The sequence below is a fragment of the Antennarius striatus genome, chromosome 4 (assembly GCF_040054535.1).
Source record: "Antennarius striatus isolate MH-2024 chromosome 4, ASM4005453v1, whole genome shotgun sequence".
Taxonomy (NCBI): domain Eukaryota; kingdom Metazoa; phylum Chordata; class Actinopteri; order Lophiiformes; family Antennariidae; genus Antennarius; species Antennarius striatus.
Genome location: NC_090779.1, coordinates 6962477 through 6984385, shown reverse-complemented (window position 1 = coordinate 6984385; position 21909 = coordinate 6962477). Strand labels below are relative to the sequence as shown.

At 41.2% G+C, this 21909-nt stretch overlaps 1 protein-coding gene across 1 annotated transcript; it reads right to left on the bottom strand.

Annotated features, from left to right (window-relative positions):
- Positions 1-8899: 8899 nt before the first annotated feature.
- On the bottom strand, positions 8900-20819 carry det1 (DET1 partner of COP1 E3 ubiquitin ligase). Its single transcript, XM_068313062.1, has 9 exons — positions 20454-20819; positions 19456-19810; positions 19042-19308; positions 18726-18938; positions 18256-18479; positions 15036-15165; positions 14460-14650; positions 10303-10494; positions 8900-9727 (listed from the first exon to the last, which is right to left on the bottom strand). The coding sequence occupies exons 2-9, from the start codon at positions 19702-19704 to the stop codon at positions 9538-9540; spliced, it is 1656 nt and encodes a 551-aa protein (XP_068169163.1). The 5' UTR covers positions 19705-19810; positions 20454-20819; the 3' UTR covers positions 8900-9537.
- Positions 20820-21909: the final 1090 nt, after the last annotated feature.

Here is a 21909-nt window from a genome sequence, read left to right as displayed (position 1 = left end):
AATTCCACATATCATTAAATTGTAGTATTAAAGCAGTAGAAACACTAAAATCTTTACATTTGTTTTAGGTCATAAAGTCTTACCACAAACAAAGATTTATTATGATTTTTTTTATTTTACATATTTTAACTGTGAAGGCTACAAGCCCTTAATGGTAATATTTCACATGAGAATGATGTCCAAAAATATTTAAATCAATACAAAGCTGTTTAAGTCAATCCACTGGACTTTAAGACAGTCCAGTTCAAGAACTTTCTTAAAGTCCAGTGGATTGACTTAAACAGCTTTGGATAACCATGACCTGGATAACTGAGAACCTACACAGACAATTAAATCAATAAACTGGACTTTATTGCTGATGTTTTCCCTGTCATCCACAAGGTTTTTTTCCCGTTCTGGTGGTGGTTGGTGTTGCCTCAGCTTCTAAACTCTGTGAAGTGTAGTCAGAGCTATTCATATTCCAACCACCATTGCCAGGACCTGCCTAGATGTCCCAACGATGTTTGTTGGGAGAGTCAATGGTTGATGAAATCTGATTTTCAAAGATGTCATCGAGCCCTTGTATGCTAATGATGGTCATTAGCATGAACCGCTTCACGAGTCAATCTGCTGAGTCGTTCTCTTTGTGGGAGTTTTGAAAGGATCTGATTGTAAATAGGTGAAAGATGTCACTCAGAAATGGCTTCTCCACTTTGACATGAACAGATTCTTTCACTCCTCTCTTAAACCAGCTGTCCTCGCTGTGCAAAATTTGGGCCTGGATTCCTGAAATGAGTGTCCCTGTTCCTTGAGGTGTGGCACGATGTGTGTGTGTGTGTGTGTGTGTGTGTGTGCGTGCGCGTGTGTGGCTCGGGCACACACACACACACACACACACACACACACACACACACACACACACACACACACACACACACACACACACACACACACACACACACACACTAATATGCATATTTTTGCATTTTTTTCAGTGTAAATTACTGTCAGAATATCACCCTCCTCTATCACGTACGTCATGTAACACCGCTATAGTATCCCTTCTCAGCTATTATTAATCTATTTTTACACTGTTGTCATTGTTCTAGACTTACATGTGTGTCTATGTTCCTCCAGGACTGCATTTCCATTTTTCTAAGGTTTGCTGTTCTTTTTTTTTTCTGCCATCAGGAAATTTTTGATCTTATGCTTATTTTTATTTTTAAAATTCCTAACATCTCATACATTTGAAGCCAATTTTTTCATTTGTCACATGTTCTTGGCAAAATACCAGAATTCTGATTCTGAACAATTCACCGCTTTGTGTTAAACCTGTATTGGTGAATACTCCAACTGATCAAGGTCTTGTCCTGTCTTTGTCACTAGTTGTTGTTGTTGTGACATGAACATAGCAGAGGTGGGAAAGATGTCAGTCAGAAAAGGCTTGAATGATGCAGCAGACTGCACCTGTAAGGAGTCATGCAGAGATAAGCAATGTATTCATCCTATACAGGAGCTTCATAGTGTGTTGTGTTCCCCCATGTTACTTTGTGTTAACATGAGGGGGTACATTTACTTGCTGTTGTCACGTGTTGCTAATCACCAGGTTTTTAACTGAAGCTGACATCACAGTTCTTACAGTGCTCTTACAAGTATGATGGAAATGAGTCCCGGCTTGAATTCAACATGATTTTAATGACTTAAGTTGTGAGAAAAAACTCACAATTCTGAGATTGAAGTGGAGATACTGAGAATGATATTAGAATTTTGTCAGCTTAAGTTAAAAACGTTCTGAGAAAAAAATATGAATTTTGACTGACTTTATATTCATTGATACTAAAAAAGACCCCTCTCCTGTTTTTAGACTTATGATTTAAAAGTCAGCATTCTACAATCAGTTTTCATATAACCCCAATCCTTTCACATAGTGAGACACAGAACAGAGAGGGACTGGAAACCAGATCGGCTCCAACCAGCTTTTCCAGGTCAGAAATATGCAGTAATGGCAGATAAGCAGGTAAAACAAACAAACAAACTAACTAACAAACAAACAAACAAACAAACAAACAAACAAACAAACAAACAATCAAAGCCTTCTAAAGTACTTACAGTGTTACAGTGCAACTGTAACACTGAGCTTCACAAATGGAATCTCTAGGAGATTGTTAATAGGATTTATTTACCAGGTAATATCAATTAAAAACAACTTTTCATTTACGATGATGACCTGGAAACAGGCCTCAGAAGAAAAAACTAAACAATAACAAACACAAAAACACACTAAAACACAAAAAGTATACTGTATAAAAAAGAATCAGTACACATGAATCCAAGACACACATTCAATGTGGAAGAGAAAATGAAGTAACTAGGGTATGTTGTAGTTTCTCCATAAATATATGGAGTAACAGAAAAGCTGAAAGTTTAAAAGTGTGGACTTTTATTCTCATAGAGTAATGAAAATCACTGGACCTCAGGTTGTTGTTATTATGGGAAAGGTTTAAGAGTTTGGAGCGGCATTGGGTGGTTTTCCCTAGAAGAGTTTTTATAGATAAATAGAAAACAATGATGAAGTAGCAGATCACAGTGATGGATAGAGAAAGATGCATCAGTGGAAAAACGGTGGTTTTATTTCTACATAGCCTGAAGGATAGCTAGTCAACAAGAGACTGAGAGGACCTGGTTCTCCATTTTAATGATGGACTAACTCAGCCAGCTCAGAGGAGAACCAGGGGCTTTAGCGATTCTTGGTCCAGAATCTTTTCCGTGGAGCACGTTTGTCAATAATAATTCCAAATGAGTCTTTAAAAAAAGACTAGACATCATCCATACATGTGATGAGGCTCATTCTCTCCCAGATAACGGCTGCCACATCATGTAGAAAGGCTTAGATATCAAACTTCTTCAAATCACCTAAAAGGACAAACTCAGAAAAGATACAAGGAGCCAGAAGTTCATGTAGTAATGTTAATTCAGTGAGGAGGTCCATTAAAAACATCACGGAGAGAGAGAAGCTTTTATGATATTTTAGTTTTCAAACTAACAATTTGAAATTGTTTAGGGACAGCTTTAGACAAAAATACAGAATATTGCAAAAGTTCTTTTACAAAAATATCATCCCATCACCCTTACTGACCCATTCCTGGCCAAACCGGGACCTGGGATTAGGGTGTCATGGTTTATAACAGTTTTTTAAAGCCACTATTTGGAGATATGTCACATATCAGGATTAGCAGTGGGTATCCATAATTTTACCACATCCAATTTATGTAACAAACTATAGATACTAACATGTAAAAATCAGAATGATTTATGATCAATAAAATAATGCAACGTCAGATGACAAACAATAGGAGTAGAATCACCGAACAGGAGGTCCAGGGTTTGGGTGAAGATTAACAGAGGTTCACAACATCTCTGGTCATGAGCATCATTTGATGGTGATAGTGAAGCAAGAACTACATGCAGTTTCAATTTTAGTCCAGTAGGTGGAGAACTCTGATCACCTGTTGCTGCCAAGTCGAGCTGGAGGAGCTCTGGTCCAGGATCCACGTCAACCTCACTCGTTTTGGTTTCATACATTTATCACAGAATGGTTTTAAACCAGTTAGACCCACCTCAGTTTGTATGTAATGGAATAAAAAAGCTTCTGCTGCAAGGGAGAGGTGACCATCCTGATACTTCAAGGGTCTAATTTAAGTACATTTAACCAAAATAAATTGAAAACACAATCATGTAAAAAAGAAAAGAAAAAAAAGAATTCAAATTGACATACATGTAATAAATTCCATCTCTGAAGTCAATGACCACATGAGGATGAGCCTGCTGTCTGTTCAGCGCTGATTGCTCGTCTCCTCACCTTGTTTCCAGGTATTCCTGTTAGAACTACTGATGTTCCAGCGTGTTGGTTTACACAAAGGACCTCTCAGTGTATTATATTTTTAGGCTCGGCCATGTTGCAAAGCTTTCCCAGCAGACTTCCACCTGAAACCCCCAGCTGCTACTCAGTCAGGTGTGTGAGGATGAGTCTGTGTAAAAAGGTTGCATAGGGATTAGTGTGTGTGTGTGTGTGTGTGTGTGTGTGTGTGTGTGTGTGTGTGTGTGTGTGTGTGTTTGATATGAAGTCAGTTAGAAATAATCTGTAGCTCAGGCACACACGCACGCACACACACGCACGCACACACACGCACGCACGCACGCACGCACACACACACACACACACACACACACACACACACACTCACAGTGTGTCTTTGTCTCAGCATGGAGCGGAGCCCTGAGTGCTGTGTGTGTAGGTGTGTGTGTATATGAAGCATCCACCGTCCTCTTTTCCAGGCAGCTGTAGACAGTGATGACATGAATTGTTGGACAGTGTGTGAGAGCACCCTCATCCGAGTCGGGGGACACCCCAGCCATTGTGTCAAATATTTGCCATCAATATTTAGAGTCCCTCCTGTCCTCCTGTAGGGGGGTGGGGGCTCCAACCTGCTCCCTCCACTCATTAGGTGATGGGGCTGTAATTTCATGCGACTCACCAGGAGGCTCCACAGGTACAGGACCAGACTCAGTGGGACAGATGACTGAGACTCTAATCCACATGATATGAAATGTTGACACTGCCATAGTGTTATATATTACAGGAAGGAACAATTCTAGAGTGGTCGATAACAATAACGGGAGAGGAAAATGAGGAGCAAAAAAAAACGAGGTGGGGTCAAGCATGAAATAGTTCCCACTTTGTATCCACTGATCAAGTATAGAGAGGCAACTAGACATCATTTTATTTAGGACACACTTCTCTTCCATTCAAGCCTGGTTGATTTACCTCATTAGGACGAGAGATGGATGAGAGGAAATAGAAGCAGCATATTTTATTTGTGGTTCTCTCCACAGTGACTGTGATTTGTAATTGAGGTGAACTTTCTTCAGGTTTGTTGTCAACAGAAGTGTTAAAAAAAACACTTCTAGTAATCTATTCAGAAGGATAGGAGCCGATCCATAATTTAAGTCCATAATTTAAATAAAAATAATTTCCTTTAACATTGAAAGCAATTTTAGCATGTTCTTTAATCACACGCCATCTGAAGAACAGATCTCCACAGTGATTTGCTGGCAGGGTAGCCAGGCAACAGATGTGTGTGCACCTCTATGCTAATGCTTCACCATAATTAAGACATTCCTAATTATGATTAAATTCAAGCTAGAAATTAGCTTAAAGGCTAACTATCCATCTACTCCTCACTGTATATTCTGGAATAAATTTGTTTCTCCGTTTGTTCTAGTTATGTTTTTGATTGTATACTACTGTATATGACTATAGAACATATAAATGATTACAGACAGCAGCAGCTTAAAACTGAATAACTGGTACTGAGTGGAGTACAAGACAGTGACAGTAATTACAGACAGACTAACAATAGGACATCAAAATTTAGAATAATAATGAAAAAGTCACATCTGTGGACGTTGTGTGTGCTTTATGGAAGTCAGGATGGTGAGATCCCACATGATTAATATTTTCTGGTCACTTCCTGATCCATATGATTACCTGGTCTTCCTTCATCATCTCCGCTGTATTTTGCAGCAGTTTGAAATGAAACATGAAGCACACAGACCCCACACTGCTCTCCTCATAGCGGAGCTCTTAAATCCACCAGAGTGGCTTTGAAACCACAGCAACGAGCATCATGATGGAGCAGAAGCCTTTAGGAAATAATTGTGCTCTGTGTCAGTGCTGGGCTGGTGATCAGATTGTGTTTACTGGGAGCTGCTCTGGTGATTTTGGACTCACTGAAAGCGACATAGATATTCCATAAGTGCAATAACTATGTCGTGATTTCTCTTAATTCTGTTCTACATCATATACTGATAAAATATTCCAACAATATGACAACATTATATTAATATTACACATCAATTAATTAATTATTTTTTCTTCAAACTTTCAACCTCACCTGTGGACCTGAGTTTTTGGTGAATGTTTTTGAAGCTCCATACAGTTTTCACAGGACATTTTCATACTGTGAGGAAACAATTTTCAGATAGCGATAGCCCCAATGATCTGGGTACATGCTGTTCTCAGAATAATATGTAAAAAAAAAAGAAAAAAGAAAAAGAAATTATATATTAAAACAATTCTATTGAATGTCACTGCGTTGGTACTCAGACTGGAGGATAAGAGGGTTCCTGAGGTAAAGATTTCAGCAGTGGTTGAGGATTTTAGTCTCTGTACATTCCATGAAGGACGCTTCAGAATTGCTGGGATCTGTAGAGGCCAGTGGTGGAGAAAAGCAATGGATTGTTTGGGAAGAACAGCTGGTCTGATCAGAACCTGAGCTTTATTATTGGTCACAAATGGGTGCTAAACACCACATTTAGGCATGATGTGGTTCATGCATGTATTTGATAGGATGACCCGCAGCTGTTTGACACTTAAGAGAGGGAAGGTCTAGATTCTGGAAGGACCTGCTAGACCCAAAAGAACCAGTCTGTCTGGGGAATCTTCAAACCCAAAGTCTGGAAAAAACACCTTGTGGAGACATAGAAGTGTTTTCATTATAATCCTACACATTTTAATCTACATTATATGGTCATATGGTGACTGGGAATTTACCATATAGTCTTATCTATTCTCCGTGAGCCACAGACAGAAGTTGCGGAAGCCTTTTATTCTAATAAACAGGAAGTGGAAGGATCTATCTCCCAGTGCAGGGCAGGGGACCTGAGCAACATTCTTAAACTGTTTGCTCTCTGTGCTTTTCTAGGTGGTTGACTCTACTTTGGAGTGTATTAATTGCACTGATTCAGTTTCCACCTGGTGTATGTGAACATGTTAATCTCTTCTTTGCCATTCATCAGGTTGAGGTTGATCAGTTCACACTTCTGATGCCTTATTGGTTTATTTGTACTGTAGTTGTGTTGGCGTCAGTCTTTGCTGAGGTTTCAGTTCTTTACGCTGACTGAAAGAATCGGCTAAATAAAACCTTAACAGTTTGAAATGAATCTTTGTGTTTGTGTCCTTGCTACTTGGTCTCTTACAGGCCTTGAATGTGAAATGAGACTCAAATCAGATTTCAACTGATCAGATTTCTATGTTCACAGAAATCTGAAAAACCAGATGTGTCAAACAGAGGAAAAGCAAATGGAGCTGAGCTCTGTTGCTGTGGTGAAGAGAAAACATCTTTAGTGGTAGAAGCTGTATGTTTCATTACACAAATTATTATTTTTTTATCTTTTATTTTCTGTTCACTGTAGATGTAAGTCTTTAATAAAATCACAATTCCTATTTTCACCTCAGCCCAGGAGGTCAGTTTTCATCTGTCTGTTGGATTGTCAGCAGGATTACTGGATGTAGTGAAATGAAAATTCCCCAGGTATTATGGAGGGACAGGGACATACCGTATATATAAAAGTTTGGTGAAGATCCAGATCCTTGGTTTTTCTTTATTTCATATCCTTTAGTTGGGGTTCAGTATTTTTCAGTGTCCATCCTGCTATGCGTGACGAACACCCCTCACTGCGCACCAGTTCTGGGAGATGTTTAGAAACGGCTCTGAGAAAACGAGCGCTGCAACAGGAAACACTGTTGATTGTGGCCTTTTCTGGATTGCATTGGTTGTGCTGTTGCCAAGACAACAGCAATTAGAAAAGACCAGGCTACCAAGCAGAGAGCAGTTATGTTTCTGTGGCAACCAAGGTCATGGAGAAGGCTCTGGGCTTACCTGATTCTTACACAAACAAAATATTTTCTATTGTGCTAGGAGGAACTGGGTTCATGTCGTAATATATTATCTCTGTTTGCACTGAAGAATCCTGCAGCACACTTAGCTCGGCTCTGACAGCCTTTTTTTGGGGGGCTTTTTGGGTGATTTGAAAAGCTGATAATTGCTCACATTATCTATAAAGTTCAAGCTAATGTTTCCTGCAGAGAACGTATCAACTGTCGGAGCAGCAAACGGGGTAGAATGAGCTCAGGTGTTGCTTGAGGATGTACGAATGCACCAACATTCTTTCTTACACTGTTTTTATTTATTTTTTCTTAGATTTTTCACGGTCATCCTGTGTGCTCAGGACAACAGTGTGTCCTCCTATATGTAGGCCGGTCCATCCCCGCTGCGTGCCCTCCTGTAATTAGTTGATTATCACAGCATGTTGCCGCACACAAGCTTACACAAACACACTACAATCATTATGACATAACAAGGCTTCCATAAGCCTCCATTTACAAGACAATGTTTACTGCGCTTATGCAAAAGCAGCTGCAGAATACATCGATCCCGCTTTCCTCTCATCCCGTCGTCAGCAATCATTTCTTGTTTCTCATCTCTTGTCGGTAACACGTTCTGGCCTCCGTTAGTCCATCTGTCTCCAACACACATGCATCTCCCGGGTCCACTGCAGTGTAATAAGAGGCTAGGAGGACACTTAATCCCTCAGCACCTGCTTTCAATACCGCCATGACCTCTTGCAGCTGCCTGCGTGTGTTTGTTACCTTTATATATGTTTATCACATCGGCCTATTTATGAATGAGCCCCTTGGGATGGGGATGGGCAGACGTGTGCATTTGTTTATTCCTGTCTGTGTTTGTGTTTTAATGACATATTTCATATGTAAACACATGTCGTGTGCAGAACAGATGGACCTGATATAAAGTAGAAACATTGTGATCCTACACACCGCTGTAGAGAATTAAATAGAATGGCACACACTGTAGCCTATCTGGACTCCATATGTAGTAAACATGTGCTAATATCATTACATGTTCATTATAAGGCTTGATGGCATTAACATATGCAGTGAGATGTTTCTGAGCACGACCCGCCGTCTGAACAGCGAGTTCAGAAACAGATTACTGGATGGGACAAGTAGTGAACCTGCTGCATCAGGTGACACACACACACACACACACACACACTTGGATTCTGAAAAATGTAGATTATTTATTGACATAAAATATATATAAGTGACCAAATGTAAAAAATAATAAAATAAATGTAAAAACAATAAAATACAATAAGCACCATTTTCTACATCCATGTGACAAAGAAATAATTTGTTGAACATCTAGTCATGGACTAACTCCACGTGCAGCTTTCAGCACACGGTCAAAAAAAATATAAATCTCTGGTTCTTTCTGAGAGTTCCAGCTTCCTGCGGCTCCCACCTCCGTCGCACATCAATCACTCTCTCTACATCACCATTTACACTTATTCCAACCTTTCCTCCCTACAGGTTCCTCTTTGTTCTGCGGAGGAAGGGGAAAGAAGGAGCAGGCAGAGTCGCAGCTTTCTGGTAGAAGGGGAGGAGGGGCAGAAGTGGAGTGACCACTGTGTGATGGAGGGAGAAAAGAGAAGCAGAACCGTGGTTTCCATCAGGAGGAGAATTGAGTTAGAGCACTGCTGATTTCTCAGGAGAAGAGGGTGACTAAGAGAACAAATTCTTTTGTGCTTCCCGATGGAGGACATGTTGGGTGGATTGTCACCAGTAAGTGCCAACAGAAACCCAAGAGCCCTGCAATTACAACTGCGTGAGTTTTGTTGCACACATTCGCAATGCCCTCACGCACAGACGTGTCTCATGTGGAAGTTGACAACATATTCCGCATTGGTCCGCTGGACAGAGATGGCAAAGGGTTCGAAAGGGTGGAAAGTGAAGGCGACAAGACGTCGCACTGCGTGGTTTACGGGTCGTCCCAACAGGCCTGCCTGGATCTTAAACTTCAACAGGCCTGAGTCCCGGGCGTAAAACCTACAGGGTGAGGGATGAGGGATGAAGACCAAGCAAAGATATTAATGTTCAAGAATACACGCTGCATACATGTCTGACAAACACAGCGTACCAAACACAAAATGCCCTCGGGTGGCAAAAATGGCAATTATTTTCCATTTATTGTTTGTTTAGATTCAACAAAAGTAAAAACTCTCACAGTAATGTGTCTGAACACAATCTGAAGTTGAACATTTGACTGTTTTATCAAAAGTCCTAATCGTAACAAAATATTACATTTATGATTAAAACCCAGAAGTGGCTGTGTGCCCGATAAATAATAATTAATTCTCACCGCTGGTACAGATTGATTTGAGTCTATTTGATGAAGTAACAAAACATTTTAGTCATTTACCTTTTGAAGCCATAAAAACTATGAAGGCTTTTCAGTGGCTACTGACAAAAAAATCATTTATTTATCTAAAATGACCTTTGAAAGAGGAAAGTCAGTTTGACTCTTGTTTAAGGCTGTATTTCTTCCTGTCAACATTTAAATCTGTACCTAATCGATAACGTGGTTCTGTCACGACTCTTGTGATCACATGACAGATCCTTACCTGATGGGGTGGTCTCCACAGGTCTTGGGTCTCTCCATCACTGAAACCCACTTGTCGTCGTAGCTGAAGAGGGAGAGGTCCAGGTATGGGCTGCTGCTGTAGGACTGGGCGCTGATGGGCAGCTGGCCCAGCAGCCGGCGCACCGCCTCCGTGTGCCCGCCATATTTGGCGTTCACGATGGTGTCTTTGAATCTGAGGTGCAGACAGACAAGATGTCATCACAGTGACATCAAACAGGACCTTTACTTGTCTCTTGGGCATAGTAGCCTCGAGCTACAGCGACACACAAGAGGAGATTGTTCACATCTCATTAAATGTCAGAAATGTCTGAACTGTGCTGATTCTACGTCAGTTTGTTCATACACAGTGTTCTCGTCTGTGTGCGTCCTTGCGTCTTTCACGCACATTTTTTGACAGGGTTGCACGATCGTTAGACAGTGTGCGTCCCTGCCTTTAAATGCACTTCCATTCAACAAAAATATTCACAATTTTTCCATTCATCCACTTAAATTTCGAACCCGGAAATCGCCATTAAGTTTGGATCTCGATTTTCTCGTCACGAGATTCACCTGCATGATTGTGCCTGACTGAAATAGACCAAACGGTAACACGATGTCTGCTCGTTTTACACGCTGCAGTGAGAGTGAGGAGTTAGTTAGACCCTCCAGAACGATCATAAGCGTCCTGTTAGGTTTCTCTGTCTGTTAAAGCGCTTTGAAATGTCTGCTGATGTGATTAAGTGCTACACAAATAAAGGTTGATTGATACACTGATGTATCAATCTGTATCAATCTGATTGCTTGGTCTTCAATCATACTGACGTATGACTGCTCAGCAAAACACCCGAGTTGTCATATAGTAAAGTTCGCAGACGACACAGTAGTGGTGGGACGCATCCAGAACAATGATGAGTCCAAATACAGAGAGGAGGTGGAGCACCTGGTGCACTGGTGCAGACGCAACAACCTCTGCATCAGCGTGGGGAAGACCAAGGAGATGGTGGTGGACTTCTGTGGAAAAGACACTCCCCTCCCCCTCTGCACATCGGAGGAGCAGCTGTGGAGGTGGTCTCCAGCTACAGGTACTTAGGGGTTCATCTCACGGAGGACCTCACCTGGAGCTGTAACACCTCCTTCCTGCTCAGGAAGGCCCACCAGCGGCTCTACTTCCTCAGGAATCTGAGGCGTGCTGGACAGGGGAGCCCCGTCCTGAAGGCCTACAGGGGTGCAGTGGAGAGCATCCTCACCACCGGCATCACCGTGTGGCACGGCAGCTGCTCTGCAGCAGATAGGAAAGCTCTGCAGAGGGTTGTGAAGTCCGCACAGAGGACTGTAGGGGGTGGCCTACCTACCACCACAGAAATCTACACAAGTAGGGATAGAAGGAGGGCCACCCACATCATGACAGACCCCACCCACCCAGCACACTGTCTGTTCCAACCCCTCCCCTCAGGCAGGAGACTACGGAGCCTCTGGAGCAGGACCACCAGGCTGAGAAACAGCTTCTTCCCAGAGGCTGTTAGACAGCTGAACTCCTGTGGCCCCCCGTGTGTCACCACAGACACACGGGGATTTGATGTAATATGGTGCTTCATCAGGTGCAATAGACGGAGCACCAACACACTTAAACTGCTGCATTGTAAATAAATTTTTGCTGTTCATAAACTTTACACTTTATATATCTCACATTTTTAAACATTTCTCTGTTCTCTTTTCTTATTTATCTTACATTTTTAACTTTCTTTCTTGTTTTTCTTAACTTATCTTATTTATCGACCGGGCTTACTGGGACCTTCAGAGATGTATTTCGTACTGTCAAATGTGAAAACGTGTGTCAGCATGACAAATAAAGACTCTGACTCACACGTAAAACAGGTTTCTAGAAGGGCCCTTTTCCATCTCCGAAACATTGCTAAAATCGGGCATATTGTGGGGAAATTAATGCGTGCTATCATCACATCCAGACTAGATTACTGTAACTCATTTTTTTAACCAGAGACCATATTTCTCCTGTGTTGGCTTCTCTGCAGTCGCTCACTGTGAAAGCTAGGATTGATTGATTTAAAATACTCCTCAATTACAAAGCCTTCATGGCCAGGCAACTTTTAGTTCCATATAATCTATCTAGAGCATTACGCTCTCAACATACTGGCCTACTGGTGGTTCCCAGAATCTACAAAAATAGGACTAGAGACTTAAGATATCAAAGCCCCCTCTGTTGTAGAACCACCTCCCTACCTCAGTTTGAGAGGCAGATACCCTCTCATTATTTAAGACTACGTTTCTTTTTAAAAATTTTACCATTAAGGCGGCTTAGGCTTTTTTTCTTATAGACCTACACTACTGGAGACTCAACATCCAGACACACTGAGCTCCTCTTTCCTCCTTCTTCTCTCTGACCCTCTTTGTTACTCCTCCTCCTGTCCAACCTCTCTCTCTCCTATTCTCCAATCACATCCTACTAACCCGACTTCTTATAAAACTTGATTGATTGATTGGAAAAAGACGCAAAGTTCAAGAAAAAGAAAGTGAAAATGAGGGTTTTCTTGAATAAAAACAATCAAGAGTTAATAGAGACAAAGATACAGATATTACTGAGAGATATTACTGAAATGTCTGTCAGCTTGGTGCAGAATATATGAATTAAAGACAAAGAAAAGTATTGAGTGAAAAAAAAACTGTATTACATCTTTCTTTATTTCTAAAACTGTTTTTTTAAATGACTATCAGGCTTTAACATTTTGATAAAACTAATATACAATTTTACTCTTTTTTTTCTTTTTAATGTAGCCGCAAGACGGCACAAGCCAGTGTCTTATTGTGCCAGTCCCAAGCCCAGATAAATACAGAGGGTTGTGTCAGGAATGGCATCCGATGTAAAACCTTTTCCAAATCAAATATGCGAATCAAACCTATGACTTCCACACCGAGAAGAAGACCAAAGACGAGGTTTATGGATGTAATGACAGAGGACATGAAGGTAGTTGGTGTGAGACAAGAGGATTCAGAAGACAGAGTTAGATGGAGGCAACTGATTCACTGTGGCGACCCCTGAAGGGAAAAGACGAAAGGAGAAGAAGAAGACTTTTTTTTTCCTTTTTACTTAAACAGTTATGATGTTATTAATAAAAAACATTAAAATTAACAGTTTGTTTAGTTTTTATATTGTACTATTGGCAAAACTCAATCCTTGTGTACACTTCTACTGTATATTCTGTTACTACTTTTGAGATGCATAAATGTCATGTCGGGATACAAAAAATTTTTCTTGAGGTAAAATGAACTCTGTAAAAACCTGATTATGTTACAGACCCAGCTCTACTAACATTCAGCCGTGACTCCATTCCATTTTGAAAAAATAGTTGGAGAAAACATTACCTCAATTTTGCTGGCCTGGGGAATTTACCTGACACGACAGATGGGCTGTTTCCACTATATCTTTATGGATATTCCCACAATCCTTAAAAAAAAAATCCAAAAAGACCGGCCTCCATTTTTCTCATACTAAGCTTTGCACAACCCATTTTCTTTTGACAGTTGAAAAGTTTGCTTCAAATGGGCTCAAAAAATGTTATTTTGTTCCACTCTAGTAGACCAGAATCACTCTACACCCATTTTCTAGCTGTCTGAAAGCTGTAAACCGGTTGTGTCCCAGCTAGCTGTAAAATGGTATAAATCTGGTTTACGTTCCAGTGTTTACATCCTCCTCTTCTTTGTAAAGAAATCAATTTTCACCACTTTGAAATCCTATTATAAGCTATTGTCCCTACTCAAACTGTCTTCTCTATCATCTCTTCCTCCTGTATTGTCCTCCTCCTTCACCTTCACCAGAAGATGTGGTCATCTACACTGGCAAGTCAAATGGCAAAATTCAATCACAGCTCCTGCAGCCATGACGACTGTCTTAATGTCTCTCTTTTATATCCAGATTAAGTCCTAAACTCCCTTCCCTCCTGCAGGCGATTGCCGTTGATCTTGTTCCCTTCCAAACCACCATCTTCAAATCCCCTCTGACATTTGGCTTCAGAACATCAGGTGCAGATGTGTCTTTCATTAAGAAAAGGTCCCTTGACCCAGGAGCACAGACAGGACCTTGACCCGAGTGCATGTATTGAATTGATGTATTATATTGAAAAACCGTGACTATTTCCTCCGTACCTTCTCTGAACCTGCCGTGCGTAGTTGTTTGATGATGCTGAGCAGGGGAACTGGACTGCTTGGCTGTGAAGGGTAGCATTTCTGAACAGGTCGCAAAAATTCTCTAAAAGCTCCAGCAGCTGGTCAGACGTGTTCTCAAAGACGGCCAGCACCTCTGTAGACACCATGTTGTACACGACAAAGAAGGACGGCTGTGAGAGGACGAAAGAAATGAAGGAGGGCGGGATGATTTTAAAGCACAGCACAATCCACCCTGGTCTTCAACAGCAACAAGCCAAAGAACCCAGCAAGAGACGTGTTTAGATATGAGCAAAGAATATGAATATAAATAGGAAACTTATATATACTCCACTGGAGAGATGAATAGAGTTCATGTCAATAAAACACACATTAATTAGATCCATTTGTTGTCGCCATGAATGAACAGCAGGAGCTGAAGGACAGACGTGTACTTGGAGACGTGAAGGAGAGTTAGGGTCTCTGTTGTACAGCTCAATCAACAAAAGACACGAGCGAGGCAAAGGAGAACAACAAAGAGAGGAATCCACACGTGTGCGTTTGTGTGTGCGTTTCTACCTGTGAAGGGTCGGTGACTCGGAGCGTGACCACGTCTTCGCTGGTGTATTTAATAAAGAGGTGATGTTCATCCAGCAGCTGCATCTTCCACATCCTCAGCCTCCTCAGCTGATCAAAGAACTGGAAGAATCTGGTGACAGACAGAGAGAGCTGGATGAAGTGCAGAGAAATGAAATGAAAAACCAGCAGCCGTATAAACAGAAGTGGTTCTTAGACTTCCAAGCGTTGGATTTGCGTGCGCGGCAGACAGTGAAACTTACTTTGGGTTTTATGTTCAACAGCATCTTTAGCTGCTCTGCCCACACAAACATGCTGTTCCCTCTTAACCCACAATCAGTTTGTTCAACAGCCAAAAAACACAGTGACTCTATTATCTCCCTATGTAAGGAAATGTGTTTCAGTTGTTGCCATTATTTATTTAATCCATTAATTAACTACCCTGTCTGATCTGCTGGGTTCTTCGAGGTACAAAGAAACATTGCGTTACTCCTTTAATTTAAGAAAAACCCATAATGTTCACTGAAACAACTTGAAACTGGCAAAAGAAATAATAAATAAAAAGATTACTGAAAATTAATCAATGAAAAACAGACATTGCTTTTGCATTGGCAATGAACAAAATTAATTTACAAAAACCCAAGAAACCAATGATCTGGACAAAAACTATGGTACCCCAAGAAAAGATTGAAAATAATTTGACAATCGGGGCATGATAAACTAAGATGTGTTGTCTAATTACAATCCGAGGTGCGTTCAAAGTTGTATTCAGTCAGTCTGGCCATTTAAAATGTGACAAACAGTCGCTGTGCTGTTTATTGACATGGCATTGAGCACACTGAACATGGAGCACAGGAAGCCAAGGAGAGAGATCTCTCAGGAGATCAGAAAGAAAATGAAAGACAAGCATGTAAAAGCATCGAGCTGCTCGGAGACCTTCTCCAAGCAGCTCGATGCTCCTGTTACTAAAGTCACACACGTTATTCAGAAGTTTAAGGTCCACGGGATCGTAGCCAAATGGGCCACGGATAACATGAATGGTAACCAGAGTCCAGAACGACCTCCAAGGAAGATAAAGGTGAACACCAAGGTTCAAGGAACATCAGTGCTCGATCACGCCATATGTCGTTTGAGACAAAGTGGACTTCATGGGAGACGACCCAGGAGTACACTGCTATTGAAAGCAAATCATGAAAAAACAAGACTGGAATTTGCCACAATCCACAAACGTTCTGGGAGAATGTTCTTGTAGGTTCTCAGAATGTCCTAGAGTGTTCTGGTACATCAGTTCCATGTTAAAATACACAAAAATGAAGCATACTAAGAAAAGAACCTTTTCCCCACTGTGAAACATGGAGGAGGCTCGATTAAGTTGAGACAGGGAGTCTTCATTTTGTGCTGTGTAAAAGAAATCTTAAGACTATTAAGGATTCTGCTGCCTGGTGTCAGAAAGCCTGGTCTCAGTCACAGGTCACGGGTCTTCCAACTGGATAATGACCTTAAATACACAGCTAAAAACATTCAATAATGATTTTGAGCAAAACATCAGACAGGGCTCGAAATTAACCTTTTTTCTTGGTAGCACTGGTGCTCCCAAATTTAGAAGTTAGTAGCACCAGCAAAGACTTTAGGAGCACCTACCCAAAACCAAGGCAGTGAAGGAGCGATAGAGACCGCTCCGTCCATCTCCATTCCGCGCGCCTCTCTCCCTCGCCCAGGAGAGCAGCCGCATTTGCGCTCTCATTGTTTCCTGGCAGGACCGCAGGAGCGCGGTCTCACAAAAAAAGGCGCACCAGATTTTTTTCCCTAGTCGCACCGGTGCTCCCAAATATATTTAATAGTTGCACTGATAAAAATTTGGGCGCATATGCGACCAAAATGGTCGCAATCTCGAGCCCTGACATCAGACTATTTGACGTGGCCTTCTTTGAGTCCTGATCTAAATCCTATTGAACATCTGTGGAAGAAGCTGAAACATGTTGTCTTCAGATCTGAGACAACTGGAGCAGTTTCTTCTTGAGGAGGGGGCCAGAATACCTGTTGACAGTTGCAGATGTCTCACGGATAGTTACAGAAATCGGTGTCTCAAAAGATTGTGCAACATAATATTAACTCAAGGGTACCATCATTTTTGTCTGAGCCTGTTTCATTAGTTTGTTTTTTAATAAGGTTCTATTGAACCACAATTCAAAAGCAATGTCTGATTTTCATTGGCTAATTTTCGGTAAATTTTTATTTAGTACTTTTGTCAATTTCACGATGTTTCAGTGACCACTGTGGGTACCAACAATTTTATTCACATGTGTACATCAAGGTATGTGCTTTGATGGTGAATCATCTCCCTCCTCCAGCTGCACTTAAGACCTGCGTCCATCCAGACTCTTCATATATGCTAACAGTAATAGCTTTGTCACATGAAGTGCAATGACCAATGACCTTGTGGTGAACTGCAATACTTCAAATAAGGATGCTGGTGAATAGACACGTCATTGTCCAGCACGGATGCTTCACACACATCTTCAACCAGTCAGCGATGATCTATTCATTCAGTCCTGTTTCGAGGACTGCAGCCAAGATTAGTCAACAACACACCAATGTGGTCACAGTCTGCCTTTCATCTACGTTGTTGAACAATGCAAAGACACTAAAGACTTTAATAAATTTTCCTTTCTAATATAAATGTATTAAATGTCAGCGCCACTTCATCACATCTTATTAGATGGAGTATGATATAAATGATAAAAGCATCAAAAACACACCTTTTACTGCCAAAATCAATTCATCCTTACATCCTACAGGTCATTTATGCCAAATTTGAGTTGCAGTAATGCTTTTACGAGGATGGGACAGATGAACAGCCAACCCAATACATTATTATTTATTTAGTTACAGGATATAAGTCATGAACTATTAAACTATATAAACTGGCAAATCAGTGCAGCTGACTACATAACACATAATAAATAAATCAGGGTTTATTCATCTGCAAAGGTTGGTGAAACTGGTTTGTACTGTATATGAGCTACAATCCAGACAAAGGAAATTATAACTGATAGGGGGCTGGACAAATGGACACACTGACAATTATACACCAGGCATCATTTTCACACAGGAAAGACAGTAAAACTGTGAGAAATAATCTGCAGGTATGTTGACACTGTGAGACTTGAACCAAGGTTGGAAGGAAAAACAGAAGGATGACAGTCAGAGTGATGTTGTTTACCTCCTCTTGGCAGTGGCGCTGCCGTCCTGCTCCGCCCTCCTCCAGAGGTAGACCAGCAGCCTGTGCTTCAGGGAGTTGATGGTTTTGTCAGTGTACAGGCGAGGGAATCCCGGCTGACTCTCAGCCTGAGATTCAGTGTAAACAGCTGAAAGAGTCAGGAGGTCATCCTCATAACAAAAGCGGCCAATAGTCCGGACATCTAGAAACGTTCCTTCTGGAGTGACCTGGCAAAGAGAGGGAATAAAAAGAGATATGACGGAAGATGAAAATAAAGATTCTCTTAAGTCCATTTTATTTAAAAAGCACTTTTTAAAATGTGCTAAAAGACTTTACAGACGCTTTTCCATGATGGCGTGAGGCTGAAAGCTTTAACTGTGGCTTGTCAAGCCAGTAAAACACCTCCTTCAACAACACTCATTAGTATGTCACTAGCAGTGTAGATTTTAAGAGGAAAAGGTAAATGTGGTCACCTGGAACACATGAATGGTCTGCTGCTGGACAGACAGCACAGCCAGGATGTTCCTGTAGAGGTAGAGGCCCTGGTTGTGAGACAGGATGATCTTGTCACACTTAAAGGACCTGGTGTCACACAGCCTGCCTGTGTGGAGGTCGATAATGTGGAGGGAGTAGTCTTCCAGAGGAGACCGAGGGTTGGGAGTCACAGATTCGTTGTTCCTATACACCTTGTGTGTGATGGAAAATGAATGAAAGCGGCAGTCTGAGTCATCCTGTCAAGTAGTTTCTGGTTTCCTGGGTGATTTGCGGAATTGTTGATGGTAAAGTTACCTCAAAGAAGAAAGGCTGGGGCTCCTCAGGAACGTACACGGCTGACCCAACAATGACATACCGGCAGTCGTCTGTAAAGAGGCTGCACTCCCTATTGAGATGTTCTCCATTTGAGGCCACATTAGTGACATGGAGCAAAGAGAAGAAGCGTTCAAACAGGCGGCCTCGGATGCTAAGAGAGCGCTGGTCATTGGCTGTTAGTAAAGTCTCTCCTTCCTGACCTCTCAGTAAATCTTGAGCTGCCTGGCAGCCTTGGTATTCATATATCTGTAAGAGTAGCATAGGATTGGGAAAACTTCATCACTCAGCTATTCCAGTGCTTATCAGTTGCTTTTCAAGACTGGGAAATAAAAGTCATTTAATACGTAGTGGTTAAAGCATTTAAAGATATGAAAAGAGTTACAGTCGTCTTACCTCCAGAGACGTCTGGTCGGACGAGAAGGCGATGAAACAGCGTCCGTCTGGTGAGAACTTTCTCAGGAAACAGGGCGGCTTCTCCACATTGACCACAGTGAAGTTGGGGAAAAGGTTCTGGTGGAAGCAACGCACTCTGTACCAGTGAGCTCCGGGTCGGCCTGAGCAGATCCTGCGCCTCTCAAGACGATGAACCACGTTCTGGTTCTGGATCCGTCTGGGCCTTAGTGTCGGAGTGTCCTCATCCATTGCTGTGATTGGAGAAGGATCTCAACCCCTCCTCTGAGCAGTCAGACGGGCAAGCCAGTCAGGTCAAATGACTACATCACAGGTAAAGTCCTGCTACTGCTGCTTTCTGGAAAAAAATGAGGGGTGGGGTCAATGTGGGCTGATTTGGTTTGCAAGAAAAAAGGAAATTTGCATGAAATTGCTGAAGTTGATACAAGCACAGTAATGATAATAACAGAGCCAACATCTTAATCCTAGTATCGAATAGAAACACAGCTAAAACATGTAAACTAAAGCTTTATAACTTCCCTGTTGCTGATTTAAAATTAGGGCATTAGAAATATTTTATTATATTTGGACTGAGGTGAGATGGTCAGATGAAGAAAAAGAGGCTGATATACCCTGATCTAAAGTCAACAGTATGGGCAAAGCTGTAAAATATTCCTACATGCAAGAATACATGGTAAAGGAGGAGTACAAACATACAGATGTAAAACCAAACAGACATGACCCATTGAGGCTTTTTTTAGAGAAATTGCGAAAGTGTTTTTACACCTTGAGGATATTATAAACCTAATTTCAGTGAATGAGAGGTACAGCGTGGAGCTAAACACGTGGAAAAACATCACACCAAGGCAGGAAAAAGCCATGTTTGATTCTGAGCCCGACGCTCCTGAGAATGATCCGTTTCACCAGCTCTACAGAACAGAGCAGCTACATTACAGGACACGTAAACCAGCAGACATTTAAAACCATGACTTCTTACTCACTTGTTGACGTAGAAAACAAGTCTACTCCTAGTTCAGCTGTGTTAGCAACACCGGGTAAGTTTGCGTTTACGGGCTCCACAACAGGTGCAGTTAGCTAAACACCGTCTTAATCCACGTTACTTAAGGTAAATCACGGTTAACTCATCACATGAAGCGCGAAAGGGAGCACAAATTTCCTCATTTCACTGACAGCTCGGCTGGGCGACGCCTTTTCGTGTCGCAGAGCCGCTGTGATTGTTGTGAAGTGGTGAAACGCAGAAGAAGAAGCCGGAAAACGAAACCCAGAGACGGTGTGAACAGCGCCACCACATCCGCCTCAGGTGAGATGGGGTACTGCATCTTAAATTAAAAAAAAAAAAAAAGAAGAAAAAAAAGATTTCTTATACGCACATTTAATACGTCATATGATGTGTTTTGCAGCCATAAGGGCTGCCAACTGATCCATAGGAATGACTCAGATGGAGACAGAAAAAAACATTTCAGGATTAATAAAGTTATGAGAAAAGAATGCTTTGCTTTTTGACAGTCAGTGGTTCTCACAGTCGGTACCTTTCACAGTCTGGCCTTATCACTGGAAAGACTCTTCTTTTAATTGTTAAATAAGGTTTGAGCCATGGCAAACAATAAATACCTGATTTTTTCTGAACACTGTCTTCTCCTTATTATTTTTTATGGACAGTTGTGATGGTTCATTGGACAAATGGCATGGTAATAGCTGAATATAGTTATGTTTGTGAGGCTGATGTAGGGTAGGAGATTTTCATCCATCATCTACAGAACCACCAAGTCACCAAGAAGTTATTCTGCACCTCTAGGAACTGATGGTGTTATAGTAACGTGAATAGAATTTGGATCAACATCCGGGTTGTGACTGTGATGCTGTCTTGAAATTCAACCTAAGAGGGATGTTAAGCACAGAATTTAGATGCAGCTTAAGGATGCAGTTTACAGTCTAGTTATTAATGACCTGAACCAGAAATAGAAAGGAATGCACCCTCATGATGGTGATTGTGCTCTTTTCCATCTGAAAAAGCATTTAAACACACATTAGAGATTTTAAAATACTTTGTGACACTGAGTGTTAGCAGCTACAGTGCTCTCTAAAATCACAATAGCTAGACCAGAGTGAGCCGGCATGTAACACAGGAGTGTTATGCCTAATGGTCACAGAATAAAACACCCAGCACTATGTCAGATGAGAAAGGAGAAAAATAAATTACTAGAATACATTAGAAGCACACAGGATATCACATTTTTTTAATGTTCATGATAAGACATAATTCTTGTAATATTGTTGTTAGAATTTTTTTTCTATCATATGCGCAGATAAAGGAATTTAACTTCATATTCAATTAATACATTTTAAGCATCCCTGTACCAAATAAAATAAAAATTAAATTAAATTAAATAATAACAAACAGGTAATGGTAGTGGATTACATTTCACGGTAACCCTA